The sequence below is a fragment of the Biomphalaria glabrata genome, chromosome 2 (genome assembly GCF_947242115.1).
Source record: "Biomphalaria glabrata chromosome 2, xgBioGlab47.1, whole genome shotgun sequence".
Taxonomy (NCBI): Eukaryota; Metazoa; Mollusca; class Gastropoda; family Planorbidae; genus Biomphalaria; species Biomphalaria glabrata.
Window position 1 is genome coordinate 43,119,174 of NC_074712.1, and position 22,391 is coordinate 43,141,564.

General features: G+C 35.5%; 1 protein-coding gene across 5 annotated transcripts in view; it reads right to left on the reverse strand.

Moving 5' to 3' along the window:
• LOC106050505 (transcription factor 7-like 2) overlaps positions 1-19,356 on the reverse strand; it is a 138,289-nt gene extending 118,933 nt beyond the window's left edge. For 2 of the 5 annotated variants that reach the window (XM_013205473.2, XM_056020705.1), the window contains exons 1-2: positions 18,438-19,355; positions 18,209-18,278 (exon numbers count right to left, since the gene is read on the reverse strand). In XM_013205473.2, the coding sequence (XP_013060927.2) occupies positions 18,209-18,278; positions 18,438-18,593 (226 nt within the window). In that variant the 5' untranslated portion in view covers positions 18,594-19,355. Of the gene's footprint in view, positions 1-18,208; positions 18,279-18,437 lie in introns of all 5 variants that reach the window. The other 3 variants (XM_056020706.1, XM_013205472.2, XM_013205478.2) reach the window with 3 other exon arrangements.
• Between the last annotated feature and the right edge of the window lie 3,035 nt (positions 19,357-22,391).

The following is a 22,391-nucleotide window of genomic DNA, read 5'->3' on the forward strand; positions in this document are numbered from 1 at the left end:
TGTTGGGTTGTTTTAGGGCACGTGCAGTCAGTACATTGGGTCAATTTTCTGTCCATCTTACTAACGTCACCAAGACTGTGTCATTATTTGGTTTTGTGTTGTACACATCTACAAATACGCACTATATTCAACCAAAGCAGCCTACACTGGCAAACACACACACACAGCTTTCAGTAGTGCCTCAGTTAAAGAACGATGACTCTAGTCCAGCAGAAAGATGGGCCTACCAAGGGCAGTGGTGCACACCCGGATATCATTGCTGATGATGGATTCGCGAGAGCGTGCGTGTTACATGCGGGATGCAGCCATGGATGACCAAACAGAAGATTACTTCGTATACATTCTAAGTGTATTTAGCAGCCGATATAACGTGTTGTACATAAACACTTTAGAACTACCTCACTCTAAGTCTAACACACACTTAGTCTACCTCACACTAAGTCTACCATACACAACACACTTAGTCTACCTCACACTAAGTCTACCTCACTCTAAGTCTACCATACACAACACACTTAGTCTACCTCACTCTAAGTCTACCATACACAACACACTTAGTCTACCTCACACTAAGTCTACCTCACTCTAAGTCTACCATACACAACACACTTAGTCTACCTCACTCTAAGTCTACCATACACTTAGTCTACCTCACACTAAGTCTACCATACACAACACACTTAGTCTACCTCACTCTAAGTCTACCTCACTCTAAGTCTACCATACACAACACACTTAGTCTACCTCACTCTAAGTCTACCATACACAACACACTTAGTCTACCTCACTCTAAGTCTACCACACACAACACACTAAGTCTACCTCACACTAAGTCTACCTCACTCTAAGTCTACCATACACCACACACTTAGTCTACCTCACTCTAAGTCTACCACACACAACACACTAAGTCTACCTCACACTAAGTCTACCACACACAACACACTAAGTCTACCTCACACTTAGTCTACCTCACTCTAAGTCTACCATACACCACACACTTAGTCTACCTCACTCTAAGTCTACCACACACAACACACTAAGTCTACCTCACACTAAGTCTACCACACACAACACACTTAGTCTACCTCACACTAAGTCTACCACACACAACACACTTAGTCTACCTCACACTAAGTCTACCACACACAACACACTTAGTCTACCCCACACTAAGTCTACCATACACCACACACTTAGTCTACCTCACACTAAGTCTACCACACACCACACACTTAGTCTACCCCACACTAAGTCTACCACACACCACACAATTAGTCTACATCACACTAAGTCTACCACACACAACACACTTAGTCTACCTCACACTAAGTCTACCACACACAACACACTTAGTCTACCCCACGCTAAGTCTACCATACACCACACACTTAGTCTACCTCACACTAAGTCTACCACACACAACACACTTAGTCTACCTCACACTAAGTCTACCATACACCACACACTTAGTCTACCATACACCACACACTTAGTCTACCTCAAACTAAGTCTACCACACACCACACACTTAGTTTACCTCACACTAAGTCTACCACACACTTAGTCTACCTCACACTAAGTCTACCACACACCACACACTTAGTCTACCCCACGCTAAGTCTACCTCGCATCTAAAGCTTTGCAATCAAATTATACTAATCTAAAGCAGGCGTGTGAGTTTTTGTGTGTGTGTTTAGTCAGCAAATAGATTGTCATTGATTCTCTATTGTAAACATATTACATAATCAATTATATATATTTATCAATGAGAATTTAGCTGAATGTATGGTGTCAAACACAAGTAACAGAGGTCCTTGACCAAGTTACAACAGACTCACAAACACAAGTAACAGAGGTCCCTGGACCCAAGTTACATCTGACTCACAAACTATTTGCTTGTATTGAGCGAGCTCTTCGTATTAAGAAAACCTTGACTGCAATTAAAAAGCGCTGTCTATGCAGTAGTTCCAGAAAAAGGAACAAGAAATGGATTTGTGCAGTGATGCACAAACTAATGTCCGCGGGCATTATCCGGTACGTGATACTCTGCTATATAGTCTCTAAAAAGTCTGCCACGGTAGTGCTTATAATTCTACAAAGCGGCCGTGCTTTCTTATTTCGTTGTAAAAATTCATCATTTGAAGACTTCTCTTTGCAAGTGAATACTAAAACTGGGCACTGATAACATTTTAGTACATGCCTTGTGAAACAAGACCACAGGAAAGCAGGCGGCCCGTCAATAACGTGGGCACCGCTATTTGTTAACGATAGCGAGGGAACAAATTGAACATCAAAAGCTGAGCTCTTATTGACCAGGAGGCGAGGGCTACCAACCAAAACAACAGATGCTCACGTTATGAACTGCTCACTGTACTAGTACATACACGGACATGGGCCCATGTCAATAGCTGGTCCTGTAGAACACAACATCTAAGACTATCTATCTATCAAATGTCACCAACAAAGGAACAGGACCAGGCGACACTCTGTGTCACCTAATCTTTATTAACCAATAAATATGTGCTCTCTCGAAGTCGTAGGGAGAACAGGGGGGAGGGGTGTAACTCGTTAAATTCGATAGCCACGTTTTCCGATCGACACCTCACCCCTCTCTGTAATAGGGACAGACAGGTTAGGCAGACAGATTTGATAGATAGATAGATAGATAGATAGATAGATAGATAGATAGATAAATAGATAGATAGATAGATAGATAGATAGATAGATAGATAGATAGATAGATTTAGTTACATTTATATATTTAACAGTCTTGTTGTCCAGTAGATAACGCAGAAAGTATGGGTGCTGTGTAGCTATTACAGCTAATTAACAATTCTAGTATTGTCTGAGAGGAGTCTCTACCGTTTAACATCTAAACAATTGTGAGTAATAAAACTGGTGCCCCCCCCCCCCTCTTCCCATCATTGCCGTGACAGTTGTCCAATGTGTCACACAACAATACCTGTGACACACGACAGCTTAGGCTCACCAGGACCAGGTGGGGAGGGCAGACGGCTCTAACACCGGCTATGAAACAATTTATCTTCTATATTATTATTATTATTATTATCATTGCTATTATTATAACATTGTTATTATCGACTATGTCGTTCGTGAGTAAATACAAACAGACAAACGCCTTGGTATGGCCTATCTTTTGATGTGTCTTATAAATGATGGAGCGCATTTAGTGTTTAACTTGTGTATAGGATGCCAGTACGTTTATAAAAAACAAAACAAAATGGCAACTTGTACCTATTAGATAAATATTTAAATTTTATAGCTTAAATTTTACTGTAAAAGCTCTTTTCTTTCATAACAAGCTTTAAATTTATCTACCCCCCTCTCCACCCCCCCCCCCCTTTGCGAAAAAATAATCTGGCTAAGTTCAATTCATCTTACGTAAATTAATACATGAAAAATATAAAATAGAATTAAAGTGTTTTTTTTTTTTCGTTTTTTTTTTTTTACTGTTGGTTATAGATTGATGATTGAACAAAAAATGTCAATACTTAAATTATTTCAAGAGTGAAAAGTGTGCTTTTCCTATTTGTTAAAATTTAAATTATATTTTATCTGTAATCACATTCACTGATCTATAAAAAAAATTACTTTGTTTTAGAAAGACATACACTAAACATTATATGCTATTCTTCTTACCTATCTATCTATATCATTATGTGCATTTTTATCCACTGGACAATAGTTACATGAGATAAGACCAGCAAGTCTTAATGTGGACAAGCTGGTTAAAGACAAATGACCGCGGTCAGCGCAGAGAATATTCGCACTTTTTTTTAAAGTCATTATATATATATATATATATATATATATATCGCCAAGTGGTCATTTGTACATTGAAACACAACGCAAATCAAATCCTTTTAAAAGAACAAGACAATTCAATTCTTGTGTCCATTGAGGGAATTTTCTCAATACATGATTAAATCAGTACATATGTTCTTGAGGATCTATGGACTCTTTTTAATGCAAACTGATTGTGTACTAGTTAATAAGGCTGTAACTTTAGGCCTGTCCATGCTACAAGTCTACAATGATCAAATGCACAAATAGACACACACACACTGAGATATCACGGAGACAGACATTTGTACAAAGCCCTGCGCTCACCTAAAAATTACAATTTTTTATCCTACACAGATATGGTTAAATATGTCGGGTTTTGTCCCCTTCAATAATTTCCTCCCCAAGTTGAAACTTTACACCTTACACAATTATTTATTGTACATAACAAAGCATGAATTAATTAAAAAATTAGCCAAATAATCAATTAATAACTGATAATTATTTTGTTTTGATATCGAAAAAAAGGAAATAACTTCTAATTCTTGAATGATACAGTTGTTAGTGCGGAGTTCTTCCCTAAGATAAGCCTTTTTTTAGCGGCCCCCGAAAGGGAAAAAGACGCTATTAGTTTTGTGCGAAATGTCTGTCCGTCCGTCCCGTTTAGATCTCGTAAACTAGAAAAGATATTGAAAATCCGACATCACAATATTTTAGACCATTCAAAGTTCTGATGCAACGGCTACTTTTTTTTCTGAAAGCGAAAAATCTAATTTTTAAAATCAATTATGCAAGCAGTTTATTAAAGAGAAAAAGCTAATTAGTAAGCATTATAAGTTAGACCTTAATTAAAACGAATAGTAATCTTGCAAACTCCATTTTCGTGAACTTTTTTTTTATTTCGAAAAATTTTTTTTTTTTTTTTTTAGCATTCGAATACGAGATTGAGCCTTTTCAAAAAATTACATCAATTATAAGACTTCAGTTAGGCCAGGAGAGGCGCGGTAGCTGAGCGGTAAAGCGCTTGGCTTCCGAACCGGGGGTCCCGGGTTCGAATCCTGGTGAAGACTGGGATTTTTAACTTTGGAATCTTTGGGCGCCTCAGAGTCCACCCAGCTCCAATGGGTACCTGATATTAGTTGGGGAAAAGTAAAGGCGATTGGTCGTTGTGCTGGCTACATGACAACCTCGTTAACCGTAGGCCACAAAAACAGATGAACTTTACATCATCTGCCCTATAGACCACAAGGTCTGAAAGGGGAACTAGTTAGGCCAGGTTCACATCTAACTTTGCATTCACTTGCACCTATCCTTTGATCAGCTGTACCGTTGGGGCACTACACAAGATCTGTCAACCTTCTTTCTCCATTCTTATCTCTCATTTGTCTTTGATATAATTTCATTTGGATGTTCTTTCTGAAAATATTGAAGCCTGCCTGGGTGGACAACTTCGGGGGCCGATTTTAAGTTTGTGTTTCCACACAAACTGTCTTTGTAATCTTGTTTTTTATAGATTAGTTATATTTCGCTTGTCTAGATCTGTATGGGACAGTTTTGTCTTCGATTCCGATTCATTCACCGCTAGACACAAGTCTTCTACCTCTTTAACTCACACTATTCAAAACAGAATGACACACTCACAAAGACGCGATTCCACTAAAACACACACATAGACATGATTTCGATAGTTTGTTTTTTAAAATTATCCTGACTACTAAGACAGTGAACACAACAAGCCCCCCCCCCCCCTTAAGCTAACAGCATTCAATACTTAGGTCAACGTGTCATTATTTACCAGTTTTCTTATGTGTGATTGCTCGCGCGCGTGTGTGTGTGTGTCTGCTACGTTGACATTTATTTATTGACATTACAAACCAGGGAACGGGTCAGAGCAAGGAGATCAAAGGCGCTCTAAAAATACTTTTTCCCCCTCATTTCAACACTCGGCTTAAATGAAGATGAGGTCCGCTGTGTGAAAATATTAATTAAAAGGAGAGACAACCGCAAATGGGAGATTATAAACAAACAAAAATGAGATAAATATGTCGTAGACGGGAGTAGTCGTACTTTATAATCTGTAGCACAGGAACAATGGAGGCTATTGTTTTGGTGTACAATACTGGCAATGTCAACAATCACTTCTCACCAGACACACATCTATAGTTTAACACTAGAGAATCTCCACACAAGACGAGGGGACGACGAGGTCTAAAAAATATAAAGACAAACGACTGAATTTTTTTGTTTTTATTAAAGTATTTTATTTTAGTTTTTGGTTAGGTCGCGAACGAGACGATGAAATACAAATTGAGGGGAGAAAAAAAAACTAATGAAATTATCCATCTTAAAAGTAAATATTAAATTCTTGGCGAAGACATTTAATGGGACATCAAACGAACGAATGTGGCTGATTCATTTGAATATTTGCTTTAGGCAACATACTTGAGCTACTTAGAGTTTGTTTTTTTTTTCTTTGCTCCACCAGCCAATAGGAAACGCCGTGGAAATGTTGTTTTAAATCATTTAATTTTCAATTCTAAAAGTAATCAATAGCAGAGGACTGCTACATAGAAATAGCATTTCCTGGATTCACTTCAATACTTGACATACGCAGCTCGAATTTAAATTTAATTAAAAAATTATCTATTAAAATTTAAGTTTGATATTATTTTTACTGAAAAGTTTATATTTCTTTAATTTATATGAAAATCCGTGGTGATCAATATACAGACCTATGATAAAGTAAAGTTCCTCTTTCAGACCTTGCGATCTATAGGGCAGATGATGTAAAGGACATCTGTTTCTGTGATCCACGGTTAACGAGGGTGTCATGTAGCCAGCACGACGACCAACCACCTTTACTTTTCCCTAACTAATTTTAGGTACCCAGTGGAGCAGGGTGGACTCTAAAGATCCCGAAATTAAAAATCTCAGTCTTCATCAGGATTCATTAATATAAAAAAGTAAGATGGTATGCCAATTTCTGATAGATATAATTATTTTTTTATTCACCAGATGTAATTGCGAAATGCTTAAATACTTGGTACAGCGAAACCCCTTAGAAGCGTGGTGAACAGATAGCAAATAAACTGCAGAGAAAAAAAAACAGTTGACAATCATTAGGAGATATCTATAAGAACGAAGTAAGTAAAAAACTATTAATTTTAAACAAGCTACAACTCGCATATTCGTCTATTCTTGTCACGTTTCCGAGACTGTAGAGAACAAACAAAATAAGTCTATTTGTAGATACACACAAGATATCTTTTTAAATAATGGACTTATCGCAAAGTTGAACACCTAGCCTGTATTCATTACGGAATACGGAACAGCACATAATACATTGCTGATATTAGAAATTAAAAAAAAAAACTTTAAAAATATATATATATGGTTTGTGTTTTTGTTTTCCTTTCAGACCTCCCTAAAAAAAAACAAATAAAATTACCAGGTTCCTGACGCAGTGATTAATTCATAAATGTCAATTCTGAATTTTAAATGCTAAGTCTGCTAATTGTAAATATTACACTGCTTCTAAAGAAAACAAAAGTCCCTGAACGGGCTTTAGAAGAAATAATTATTATCAAATTAGAATATAATTTTTTTTCCATAAAAACAATATTTTGCAGCAATACAATCAAGTAAAACAAAGTGCAAGTCCTGAATTAACAATAATGGTTGAAAAAAAAAATATATTACATTTCAATCTCTTGAAGTCTAAAAGACCACAATCGTTTACATGTCATTTTTAAATGGTCTCTTAATTTTGTCGAAAGCAGCAATTAATTGTCAGAAGGTGGGTTCCGGCTCACTTAGAAAAGCACCAAGTTAGGTTTTAAAACACAAGTTATGGGGTGTCGGTTACGCGCCCGTACACACACTGACCATAACCCTCTCCTATGTGATCTCGCTCGTGATCACGTGGCTCTCCAAACTGACCTACTGGCCCCTGACACAAACCGCGACTCATAACGTAACCACCATACACACTTTGCGTTAGTTGCCCGCGGTGAGGGCCCGCTGAAGAAATACCTCGCACTATAAGAACTGATTTGCATGGTTCAATGACCAGGGAAAGATATCTTTGACTTATTTTTATAGAAACAACACAAGAGATCACAAGGTTGAATTATAGGCTGTAGTTTGTGTTTGTTCAAACAGAAATACTGAGGATTTGAACTAAATATTGCTTGGTTTTTCACACAACAAACTACGAACATGCTACAACGGAGTAACTTGTGTTTCGATGATGTTATGAGGATGTTACGACGGAGTAACTTGTGTAACGAGGTTGTTATGAGGATTTTACGATGGAGTAGCTTGTGTTACGATGATATTATGGGAATATTACGATGAGGTAACTTGTGTTACGAGGATTTTACGATGGAGCAGCTTGTGTTACGAGGCTGTTATGAGGATGTTACGATGGGGTAACTTGTGCTACGATGATGTTATGGGGATGTTAAAAGGCAGTTACTTGTGCTACGAGGTTGTTTTTATGAGATTTAAATATTACTAAGGGATTAAATATATGATACAAATAGTAAAATGTCAAACACAGGACTTCTGTCACAGAATTCAAGAGGCCAACTCATCAGTCACCAAATCCATCTTTATTAGTCACGACATGGGTGGTACAGACATTATGCGAGATTTTCTTTCTACTTTAATAGTTATTATTATAACTTAGAATATTAAATACATCATTACACAAGTAATTGATTCAAATGACTGTTGTGAAACAAATAGAAATCGAATCAGCAGTGACACAAGTACTCAACATCAAAGAAACACGTCACGAGGCAATGGTGGAGGCCCAGAATCCAATGGGGGTTTTCCTATTCTCTCTCTCTCTCACCCCTTTCCTCTTCCGTAATGATGTACAACCCACATACCCTATCTCGTGTAGAAAACTTAAAAGAATATTGTAACTTCAGAAACAAAAAAATCTGAAACAGCTTTATGCTAATTCTCTACGAGTAAGTAAATAGCTGGAGGTATAAAAAGACAATTATAATACACGAGATTAGCGGTGACCAGTGTCAACACTAGAAAGAGGATTTATGGTCCAACAAAAGCGATACATTCGTTATTCGCTCTATCCACAACTAGTTCTGGATCCTGACATATTTATGACCAACGAATAAAATACACAAAAATTAAATAATCTAGACATGTAACTGGCAAAAAAAATAAATAATTATGTAATAAATGTTAAAACTAAATTACAGTTTCAAATTTCCATTTGGGTTTTGAATTTTTGACGCTGATAAATTTATAAGAGTTAAATTAACTCTGCCAACGAATGAGTCAAGATTTAACTTTGACTAAAATTACATTTCAAAGCGTGACAAGAATATGTAACGTAGGAACAAAAGTTACGTTACTAAAGCAGACGATAAGTAACAAAATAAAAGTTGTTTTCTTTTAAATCAAAGTACTACTAGGAGCTGTAATGTACTGCTAGGAGTTGTCACGTTTGGGTCAAAGCACTACTAGGAGCTGTAATGTACTGCTAGGAGTTGTCACGTTTGGGTCAAAGCACTACTAGGAGCTGTAATGTACTGCTAGGAGTTGTCACGTTTGGGTCAAAGCACTACTAGGAGCTGTAATGTACTGCTAGGAGTTGTCAAGTCTGGATCAAAGTACTACTAGGAGCTGTAATGTACTGCTAGGAGTTGTCACGTTTGGGTCAAAGCACTACTAGGAGCTGTAATGTACTGCTAGGAGTTGTCAAGTCTGGATCAAAGTACTACTAGGAGATGTAATGTACTGCTAGGAGTTGTCAAGTCTGGATCAAAGTACTATTAGGAGTTGTCAAGTCTGGATCAAAGTACTACTAGGAGCTGTAATGTACTGCTAGGAGTTGTCAAGTCTGGATCAAAGTACTACTAGGAGCTGTAATGTACTGCTAGGAGTTGTCAAGTCTGGATCAAAGTACTACTAGGAGCTGTAATGTACTGCTAGGAGTTGTCAAGTCTGGATCAAAGTACTACTAGGAGCTGTAATGTACTGCTAGGAGTTGTCAAGTTTGGATCAAAGTACTACTAGGAGCTGTAATGTACTGCTAGGAGTTGTCAGGTTTGGATCAAAGTACTACTAGGAGCTGTAATGTACTGCTAGGAGTTGTCAAGTCTGGATCAAAGTACTACTAGGAGCTGTAATGTACTGCTAGGAGTTGTAACGTTTGTATCAAAGTACTACTAGGAGCTGTAATGTACTAATAGGAGTTGTAACGTTTGTATCAAAGTACTACTAGGAGCTGTTAAGTACTACTAGGATCTGTCAAGTTTGGGTCAAAGTACTACTAAGTACTACGTTCTATGTGCTCAAACTTAATTTTTGAAACGTCTGTTGCAGCTAGCCCCCCCCTTTCCAATTCCCAAGCCTGTCCTCTCTCACTGTCGCCACAGACACACAACACATAACATTGTCCTCAGGTTACCACCCAAGGTTAAAAACTTAAAGTACACGAGAACAGGCAGAACAATACATTCGTTAAGTCACCGGAAGACTCGCTACCTCCTCGTTTTCTAGAAACAGCCATGATGGTATATTTTTGTGATATTTTGTGTTTTTGGCCCATCGGCACAATTTAGGCCATGTCATGCCCACAGCAGCCATAATGTCAGTCATTTGTACTAAGAATTACGACAGAAGACAAGTCGGCATGTAGAGAATCAAAAAGCATTGGGGCCAAGTGCTTGACGGTGCAATGTCGTATTTATTTGTAATGAGAATGTGGCGATTTGAGGCAGATGCATACAAACTGTATGTTGACGCACACCAGAAGGTCTAGTTCAAACTAACTCGCCGATCTTTAAATTGAGTCGTTGGGAAATCGAACAATAACAGACAATAGGCTAACACATGCAATGGCAGAAAGAGCTAATTCCTGTTTACTTAAGTTTTTCAACTCAAATCAGGGTTTAGAAAGTATATGTATATATATATGCAACAATACGTCCAGTAAAACTCAAACCAAACAATGTATCTTTTTTTTTTCCAGAGAAGGTTTTACTTTTTAACTTAAGCAAGCGACTATTTCACTTTTATGTAAACAAAACCATAAAGAAAACAAACACACACACACACTCACCCACCAATTATAAATACAATAATCTGTAACGGTCAGATTGAGATGTTTGTCTTATATTAACAGCTTGGAGATGGGAGAGAAAACTGCAACGCTTCTTTGACAATTAGCGACCAAATAAAAAAAAATAGGGAGTGGGGGGGGGCTTTTATTGCTTTGCATTTAAACTCAGCAGATTGAATGGGGGGTGAGGGGTTGGCGAGGCTTACTTAGAAGCCAACAAGCTGACGTCAGCTATTAAACATTTGATGTGGATAAGCTTCAAAAAGAAGTCCACAATGGTTAGCGCATTTAAAAGCGACTCGGGGATGAGTCAATCGACACAGCTTCGGTTAGTGCTTCACTTTCACGAGCCTAACAAAAACACGTGCTAATTGCTCGTGTACAACAACAACAACACAATACAACAGTAAACCACTTTAAACAGTAGAAACAATGACATTAAAAAAAAAAAAGAGTATATATTTGTCTGCATTCTAACCGTGATATCACTTGATGAAATATATAAATCTAGATTCTTCACTAAATCTTGGTCTACAGGTGTTTACACGATCTGCAACCAACGTTTGTTTATAATATGACCTCGTTTCTCTATGACTATACTATGGAATGCTAAATATTGATTTTAATCACTTAGTATAAAATGCTTGATCTTTATCGATCTTTAGGTCAATTGTTGTATATTTTAGTACATTTAAAAAAAAAAAGTTATTTAAAAACAAAGTGTATATACAAAATACACGCAGGGCCGGCATTAGACCACTGCAACCTATGAGGTCGCAATGGGCCCCGCACTTTCATAGGCCCCCGCGCTAATTCTAGGTGTAAATTATTAAATTAAAACATTATAACTTGTACATATATAATAACAGGGTTTCCACGACCTCCTGATTTTCAAGGGCCTCGTCGTAATCTCCTGTAATTGCAAAATATACGAAAAAGTCCCGGAAATCTTCTGAAATTATCAAAATCTCATGAGAACTCATAAAAAAAATAAAAAATAGACCAAAAAAATAAATTTTGGGTTGCCAATCCTACGTGCGATAAAAAACCCGGCAAAGACAAATGTATTTTCTAAAACAAAATCTTAATTTTGATATTATACTTATCTCTACCCAGGCTGGACCCCACGCAATCCGTTCCGCATAGGGTCCCGCATTTGTTAGGGCCGGCCCTGAATACACGGGACGTCTACATTAAGGCTTTTCGGTTAGCCGTAAAAAAAAAAGTTATGTTCTAACCAAACATCTGAACCATTCCATCACCTCTAAACCAAAATTCGATGCTACTTTTTGTATTGATAATTACACGATTTTATTTCTGTATATGAGTTAAAACTGCCATCCGTGTCACAATACACTTCCAGTGACTGCCAATAGACAAGACACTGGGACAATACAAGTTTTTAATGAAATTAACAATTTTAACAATTTAGTTTAACTGTTCATTAATAACACTTTCCAAACCAAAAAATGAAATATTCCATTCTGTACCTATAAACAGATAATAAGCCGATGTAACAGGCCGTGCGACAATCACAGCGGGGGCTCACCATTCAGTAATATCATTACCCCCCCCCCCCCCCAAAAAAAAATGCGGGAATATTTCCAGCCAGCTAAGGGCAGGCCATTCATACATTTACGAACAGAGGAAACAATGGCTGGCCACCTAAACTAGAGGAGCGTCTCGTGCAACATATGGACCATTATCAAAGAAAATCGAGCCTCCCCCCGAGGGTGACGGCCAGTTACGTCAAACAGTGTGCTGCAGACTTGGTCTTCCACGCACATCAATTAATGTCAAGTGCGGAAAACAGACAAGGGACTATCAAACGAAGGGAAGAATACAGTTTTGTGTTAATGGCGGTCGGTAATGATTTAAATATCAACATCGAAGCCTTTATTTTTATAATTTATGGTTTAAAAAAGAAAATGGCTCTATAAAAGATGAAAGGAATAAGGAAAGAAAGTTAGTTGCCTCCCCTATATGTCTTCTCGTCAAAAATAAAATAAATTGGAAAAAACAAAATTTAACTGAATATTGAGAAAATCTTGTGTTTGATCCCCAGACTTATACAGTCAGCGCTAAAGTTCTACATAGATCTAACTATTGACAACAAGGTTTATAATACACAGGGGTATACTATTCACGAGAACGTGTCCATTGATTCTTTGCATCATCAGAACAAACAAACAAAAGTTGTCGGTGAAACTTAAGTCCATTTTTGTTTTAAATGATGGATCATAATTCGAAGATTCTTTTAGATCTATGTCAAAACCAAGAGTGTAGATTTGTGTTAAAACAAAGCAGATTTAAAAAAAAAAAAAAAAAAAAAAAAAAAAAAAGATATATATATATATATATATAAATGAAGCTGTTTACGGCAAAAGATTTGTGGAATGTTAAGTGCATGGAAATATATATATATGCTGTGAGCAAAACAAATATTACAGATTTGTGACTAAACAAAGAAATTCAATCATAAATTTAAGAATCATTTTACAAAGGTCTTGTTTTATTTTCAGACTTTACGATAGTATCAAGATATTCTTGTTTTCAAAATATCAAAAAAATGAAGAAGAAATGGAACTATGTATTGATTAAACAAACAATGGTAATGCAAGTAGTGCCAAACAAAATGAGATGTTAGAAGTGTGTTGTAACCATACAAAGTAGTAGAACTTGAAATATAACCATACAAAGTAGTAGAACTTGAAATATAACCATACAAAGTAGTAGAACTTGAAATATAACCATACAAAGTAGTAGAACTTGAAATATAACCATACAAAGTAGTAGAACTTGAAATATAACCATACAAAGTAGTAGAACTTGAAATATAACCCTACAAAGTAGTACAACTTGAAATATAACCCTACAAAGTAGTACAACTTGAAATATAACCATACAAAGTAGTACAACTTGAAATATAACCATACAAAGTAGTAGAACTTGAAATATAACCCTACAAAGTAGTACAACTTGAAATATAACCATACAAAGTAGTACAACTTGAAATATAACCATACAAAGTAGTAGAACTTGAAATATAACCATACAAAGTAGTACAACTTGAAATATAACCATACAAAGTAGTACAACTTGAAATGTAACCATACAAAGAAATACAACATGAAATATAACCATACAAAGAAATACAACTTGAAATATAACCATACAAAGAAGTACAACTTTAAATTGAACCAATCATGACCAAATTAAAATAAAAAATAACTATCAATATAACAAACAACTGATATAACCAACAAACTGGAATATTATGTGAACATTCACACAATTGTTTACCAGCAAATAGATTTGATATATATTATATATAACCAGCTAAATTGATGATATCATTGACAACACAATAGTAACAATTCCAGTAAAGAAAAATACTTTTGTGACTATCACATAAAACATGATTACAATAAATCATTAACTTTATGACAGCAATAGACACACTTTATGACAACCAAAGAAATATGTGTATGACCTGTCACTGATGTGTAGAAACTAAAATGTAATTGTGGTCATTTGATCAAACACCAATGCTAAATAAAAATGGACAATACTGGATGAGATGTGAAAAATGAGAGACATGTCAATTTACACACAAGGCTGATGCTTTACTAAGAAATATTAAAATTTTAAGTCTAGTCACTTGACCAGTTAACTGTTTGGCATTAAACTTAGAAGTTTTCTAGTACAAAATTTCTTCTGTTAAACTTGTAGATTGTGGAGAGTTTGAAGAAGAGGATTCTAAAAGCTGTTAAATTGAGTTTTTAGTTTTCTTTGTTGTTTAATCAGAAAATAAATACCTTGCCCATCTTAATAATTAAATAGCTATAATAATAATTCAGAGCTGTTTGATTAACTCTTTCTCTCCATAATTATTTACCACATTCAGTTGGAATCAACGTTGGTATCGTCAGTTAGGAGAGAAAGAGTTAATAAATATATATTTCTAAAGCCAGAGTAAATTATAAGTGAATATTTTATACAAACAGAAAAACCAAATAGCTTTATATAATCTTTCATAATTAAAAAGCAATAACTTTTTTAAGTCTTTAAAGAACAACTTTAATTTTTTTTTCTGTAATTATTTAAGATCATACAGTTTCCATTTAGTATATATAGATATACAGTTATATATCATTTTTTGAAAATATCACAAATGTTAATAATTTTTTAAAGGTCCTCCTTTTCTATTACACTATATCTGCATAAAACTTAAAAGACTTAGATCTAACCATGCTCCTGATTGAAGGAAAAAAAAAGATTTTTTGTAGATATTTTATTTTCTATTCTAATAGGCACAATGGATTTAAAATAAACCTTAAGGAATTAAAATCAGGGGCAGTAATAAAGGCGGCCTTTATCCTTTCTCCGAAATATTTGCCTTTTTTGTGTGTTTTTTTCTCAGAACAATACATGTTATTTGTCTGAGGGTTTCTAGTTCAAACTTGCTACAAAACATTTAGATCTACCTTTCTGAAAGTTGACTTCAGTAATGGATGGCCCTTTAAAGTTTTTACAGAGTGTCCTTGTGGTGAGAGAAAATAAATTTTGGGATTAATGACAGAAGACAGATTGTAAATAGCACTAGACAATCCAAGCCTGTCACTCAATGCATTGTTGCAGTCTTGTTAACTGCTAGTGTGATAGTTAGTTGCTGTGTTGTTGTTTTTTTTTTTTATAGTTTTTAGTTCTTGGCATTTTTATCAATGCTTGATAAAAAGAGAAGTATTGCTAAACAAGCAAAATGATTTAACCAGTTATACAAACAACAATTTGAATATTAAAGATGTTCAAGGTGTAACAAATAGCTTTAGGAAGTGTAACAGAAACTCTAAATTGCATTTAAAAATCACAGAAAAAAAATGTCTAAGTTTTCTTTATTTGAATAACTTTCACATTTAATAAATTTATTGTGTATATATCTATTATTTATTTAAGATTATACATTTCAAGAGCTAAAATTGTATATCTAAATGTATATATAAAGCATCTATCTGTTTTAATAGTGAGAGGCATTCATTTATTTTACTTTTTTTTTTGGTGGTTGCTTTTAAGCAAAATATTTTTCTTTTATGACACAATTTCTCAATTGTTTTGTTTTTTAAACAGTTTTAATGTAGCAATATAATAATAATAATAATAAAGCTTTCTTTTAAATTCTTAAAAAAATTCTTTACAATTGAACCCATAATAAGTTTAAATAAAATTTCATTATTTAATAGCTTATTTATACTAAAAACTTTTATAAATTATGTTTTTATGTTTACAGACATACTAAATCTAAACTATGTTTACACTTTGCAGACATATTAATTTTATCCATTCTTAATGCCTAACAGAGTACAATTTAGTAAGATTATAACAAAAGTTGATAAAATTAACTGAATCTTTTTGTATGTTTCAGTTTTAATATGTATTTTTTTTAATTTTATATATTTTTATTGTATTTAATGTAACTATGATGTGTTTTTTTTATTATGTATGTATGCATTTATTATTATTATTATTATTTACTTTATTTGTATATCGAATATATATAGAATAATTCTTAGAATATCTTTAAAAAAAACACATGCAATTAACTCAGAAATGTTTACTCTAATTGATTTGCTACTGAAATAGTCTACATTCTTATGTCTAAAATTATTTTCAAATGCTGTTTTTTGGCTTTTTAGTTTCATGTTTTTCTTGCAATGTGAATCAAGACACACTTTTGAAAGTTCCACTAAAAAAAAATATTCTGCGACCAGACAGCTTCATTGATTAAACACGGCGTGACACAGTTACTGCCAGTGTGTTAAAGTCTGCAGACGTGTGTGCTGTGATGTCACACGGCCAAGGTAACACGTCTGTTGTGAGGGGATTAATTCGTTACACGGAAACAAGGCTACTTCTTTAAGCTTGTGGTCATTTCTGCCCCCCTCCCCCTATTTATATCAACACAATTCGGGCATGACGACCGCGGAGTTCGGCTACACACTCCTGTTTTCCTTCTAACCAGTCTCACCACTACCACCATGCCCAAAATTAAAAAAAAATAGAATAAATCTCCTACGCACATATGTGCCCTTTTTTAAATGTTTAGTTTTGTTTCTTTTTGAACAGCAAGGCCCTCTTTTGAAATGTCTATCAATGGGAGCTGTCAGAATGAGAAGACAAAAATTGGCCGAGACTAGATCGAGTGAAACAATAACAGTCCTTTATTTAGTGTAATCTCTCGGGATAGCAATAATACGAGCTTGGTGAATTTAGAAAGGGAAAAAAAGTAGGATTGTTTCAAGCACACAATACAGAATAATCTTTTAAATCATTTAGGCCTACACAGATGAGAAATAATCCTACGCATGTTTCACTATGTCTATGTGCTTTGTTACGGACCCACCAGTTACGGTACATATAAAAAGCTAAATCTAATCTAACTACTACGCATGTAGGTGTAGTAAGAATAGTCTAATGGTCTGGTCCTGGACTTTTTTTTTTTCTTCCCTTTCTTCAAAAGAACAAGACTTATGAGACTTATGTTATTATTACCAGATTCTAGTCTACGGCTAGATCTAGATACATTTATACAGAAGGGTTTGCAATTAAAGCGGATAAACTCAGGTTACAAACATGATTGGGAATTATTAAATATAGATTACTACAATACTAGATTTAGGTATTCTAGATTTAGAATAGATCTAAATTTTTGTGGGTAGTATCTATCATATAATTATAATAAATCTTATGTATTTTCATATATTTATTAATTATAGATCTATATAAATCTAGTTTTTAGATATAAATATTAGATTTAGTTTCAAGACATAAGTCTAGATAGAAATGTGGATCTAGAATAGATGATCGATATGAACAACGATTTGATCTTAGATTATCTCTAGTGTAGAATTAGTGAATCTAGAATCTAGAACTGCAATAGTGTTATTTAATTCTGAAGAATAATATTGAAGCATTTATCCATGAATGAGATTTAAACTAACAAGTAATAAGGCATTATAAGGGTTTAAATAAGATGTAAACAAAGCCTAGAAATAAGCTATGAAACTATGATATTTCTCTAGATCTAGATCTACCAGGTTTAAATTTAAGGGGCAACACACCTTTGTTTTGTTTAACACGCTAAGTTAAATTCTTTCAGCACACCAGTTTTCTCAGCCTTAGTCACTTCTCTACCCCACCAGCCTTTCCCCTACCTTCTTTTTACATTCCCACTACAGTTTCCTTTGATCTTTATCCCCCCCCCCGTTTTTTCCCCCCTTTAAAAAAAAAAAAAGCTCGACCTACCGTCGTCTGAAACTGTGTTGCTTGACTTATCAGAGCCTGTAAAATTCGCTTGAAGCGATGTGTTCTTGCCCTGAAATTTGAAATTTATCAAACTTTAAAAAAAAGCAGAAAAAAAAATCTGGGCACAAAAGCTACATTCCCGGCCATGTAATATACTTCAAAAGCCCCAGTGACCTCGAAAAAAAAAGATCAAAGGCTCGGCATTTGTTTGAAGAGAGACTGCACTCACCTCTTCCGATTCAGTGACGAGCCCCAACTTTTCCTCGGTTAAATTTTCCGACGAACGTTTTTCCTCGTCTTTATTTCCTTCATCCTTATAAACTTTCACCTCGTCCGTCGAATAGAAATCCTCAGATCCACCCGAACTCATGTGCGGCATAGTCATAAGTCCCACAACACACACGAGAAAAAATTAATTTCTACACAGGATCCTGACAGCCCTTAACACACGTTTTGAATCCGCCATGAATTCTATGCTAAAGCAATCTTATAACACCCAATTACTTGCGAGCATCAAAAGCAGTCGAGCCAATGAAATCGCTCCTTACAAGTTAGTCATGCGCCGTGGTCCAATTTTAGCAACTGTTTTTCTCTCACGGTTTGTGTCTTGTTGTGTGTAGTCCTAACGCTACAAACTAGATCTAGATCTATGTGTTGTTGTTTTTTAAATTTATTTACATGTAGCTAATAAAACGGGAAAATTAAATACCAAAGCTAGAACGATTACTAAAGCTATATAAGAGAGACTATTTATGTTACAGATCTAGGCGAATATTTACCAGGTCACCGGTGTAAAACAAGAAGTGCGTTATCAGATAACCCAACACCGCGGTAGAGGCGCAGTACAGGCGGCTACACGCGAGCGACACAAAAACACACACCACACGCTTCACTTAGCAGCAAAGTAATCCGCGGGAAACACACGAACACACACACTGCACACTAAACAAAGCGATGTTACGATCATCCTCCGATTGTAAGAAATGACAAACACAGTAGCAACAAAAGGTTGATCTGAAGGGAAAATGTGAAATTAAAAGGAAAAAAAAAAACAGAATCGAGATCTAGACTACTGGCGGTTTAAAAGACTCGTCAAGTCCTCGTAGACTAGAAGAAAAACCGACTGAAGGTTACCAACTGTAGGCTAGCCCTGTCGTGGCGCGCATTCTAGTTATGCGATTGAATTGGATGTTTCAGGGGGGGGGGGGGGGGGCTGCCTTTGATCTCGCGCGCGGCGCAATCTTCCACATCGCGGCCTGGACGAATGCTCGCTAGCCTAAAGGTCAAGAGGCGTGGGGTTGAGAACTCGTTGCTGCTGCGCGATTGCACTACAAGTGACCGCCCAAATTGATCGCAACCATTTTTTCTCTTTTATTTAACAATATACTTTTTTTTTTAAAGGAGAAGGTCTTTCAAGAATATCTATTTGAAAATATATGTATAGATATATATAAGAAACAACAACCAACAAGCCCTTTCATGTTGAGGAAGAGGAAACCTTTCCTTTGAAGTCGTTTCGAATCTACCTCCCTTTCTTAGGAAGTAAATACTCAGTCAAAGGTACTCCCCCCCCCCGGTTCCTTTTACTCCCCCAACCCGTCTCCCCCCCCCCCCTTCCTCTTGAATCGTGTCGGTCTAGTCCTCTGTCTGTAATACTAATGTTACCTTGCATATCAAACCTGACTAAGATGGCCGTGTGCTTGCTTCAAATGGCATAGATGCATTGTACTATAGGCTACAATGTTGTCATAGTGTGTGATCTCATAACGTTGTATACGAACGACGTGACAGGGCAAGGGTGGCGCGTCGAATCTCAAAAAGGCTCATCCCATCCACATAACTTGCCCAATACGCCTACATAAAGATCTCGCGAAATATAATTCTTCGATGGTTCTCATTTTTCTTGCCCACTTTCCTGCTGTATTCTCTGCACTACATTTTCAACGCCTGCCAGCCTGTAGATCTAGCAGACAGAAATTGAACAGAAGTGCTGCAAATTTTGAATGCCCCCACCAACCGCAAGAGATACGCCTACAACTGGGCGATAGTCATCAGATAGAATAAGGCAACTGAAACATTTAGGAGGAAAATATTTTTGTTTATATGCTTCAAAAGTTTCTTCAGAGTGGAACATGATCACTTCCTTGCTCCAAACATAGACATGATGGCGGGGAATGGCGCGTGTAGGGTTCGAACACGGGGCAATCGAGAGACAGCCCAGAGCACGTACCTTACGACCAGGCTAAGAAAAAAAAGTTTTAAAAATTTGAGGCGGCTTGTGTAAATTTTAAAACAAAATTCTAATCAGATTTAAACTTTGGGAATATTTTTATTTTACCAACAGTGATATTGTCGTCATTCTTGGGACACAAAGAGCATGAACAGATCGCCCTCCTTTATTATTTTTTTCTTCCAAGCCCTGAAAGGTCTCTGTAGCAGCCTAATGCATATCTTAGAACTAATGACCTATGTCCAGATAAGAAAAACAGCAGCAGGCAAGTCTTGCGTGTCAAACGAGCCATGCCTTACCACTCGGACTCCCACAGACGCGGCATTACCAACAACAAAAGAACAAGGAGGCAGTAGTTGGACAGGGGTGTGTGGTGAGGGAGGAGGAGGGCGGTTGGGCTGTAGGGAGGTGGGGGGGGGGAGGAAGCGGTAACTCCAGCCGAAAACAATGTGTACATTCTTGCAATGAAAAAGAGAGAGCGCAAAACAATGGCCATATGGATAAGGGAAGTTGGGAGGTGGGGGAAGGGGGACACCATGAGGGAAGGGGGGGGGTGAATGTCCGGATGTGCAATTATTAAGTAATGGGCTGACACCAACAGAGAGACCCGATAATGAGCCGCACTTTGAACTGAATGTTAAACTTGTGTACAGCGACACTATAAAACAACAACAGTCCATTGTTTGAGTTTATACTTTGTATTTGGAGTTGTCAACAGCGATCATTCCATACCGTGATTCATCGCCACAAGTAGTGGTCTATTCTTTTCAACCCATTCTTTCCCACCAATACCAAAGTCAGAAGAGTAAACATTTTTTTAAAGCAAAGGCGGAGGTTTATGTCTAATTTACAACATGTTCTATGTTCGTTTGTTATTTAATTGGATTCACATTTGAAAAGTTGTCCAAGGTGTAATCTACGAGAATGTCACAGAGGTCAAGTCTCTAATGAGTTCCTCTCTAAAGTAGAAAAAACAAAAGTAAGAAGTCTGGACTAATGAACGTTTTTTTAGTCATTCTATATAAATATCTGTATATCTGATTTGAGTATATAAATATCTGTATATCTGATTTGAGTATATAAATATCTGTATATCTGATTTGAGTATATAAATATCTGTATATCTGATTTGAGTATATAAATATCTGTATATCTGATTTGAGTATATAAATATCTGTACATCTGATTTGAGTATATAAATATCTGTACATCTGATTTGAGTATATAAATATCTGTATATCTGATTTGAGTATATAAATATCTGTATATCTGATTTGAGTATATAAATATCTGTATATCTGATTTGAGTATATAAATATCTGTACATCTGATTTGAGTATATAAATATCTGTACATCTGATTTGAGTATATAAATATCTGTATATCTGATTTGAGTATATAAATATCTGTATATCTGATTTGAGTATATAAATATCTGTATATCTGATTTGAGTATATAAATATCTGTACATCTGATTTGAGTATATAAATATCTGTACATCTGATTTGAGTATATAAATATCTGTATATCTGATTTGAGTATATAAATATCTGTATATCTGATTTGAGTATATAAATATCTGTATATCTGATTTGAGTATATAAATATATGTACATCTGATTTGAGTATATACATATCTGTATATCTGATTTGAGTATATAAATATCTGTATATCTGATTTGAGTATATAAATATCTGTACATCTGATTTGAGTATATAAATATCTGTACATCTGATTTGAGTATATAAATATCTGTATATCTGATTTGAGTATATAAATATCTGTACATCTGATTTGAGTATATAAATATCTGTACATCTGATTTGAGTATATAAATATCTGTACATCTGATTTGAGTATATAAATATCTGTACATCTGATTTGAGTATATAAATATCTGTACATCTGATTTGAGTATATAAATATCTGTACATCTGATTTGAGTATATAA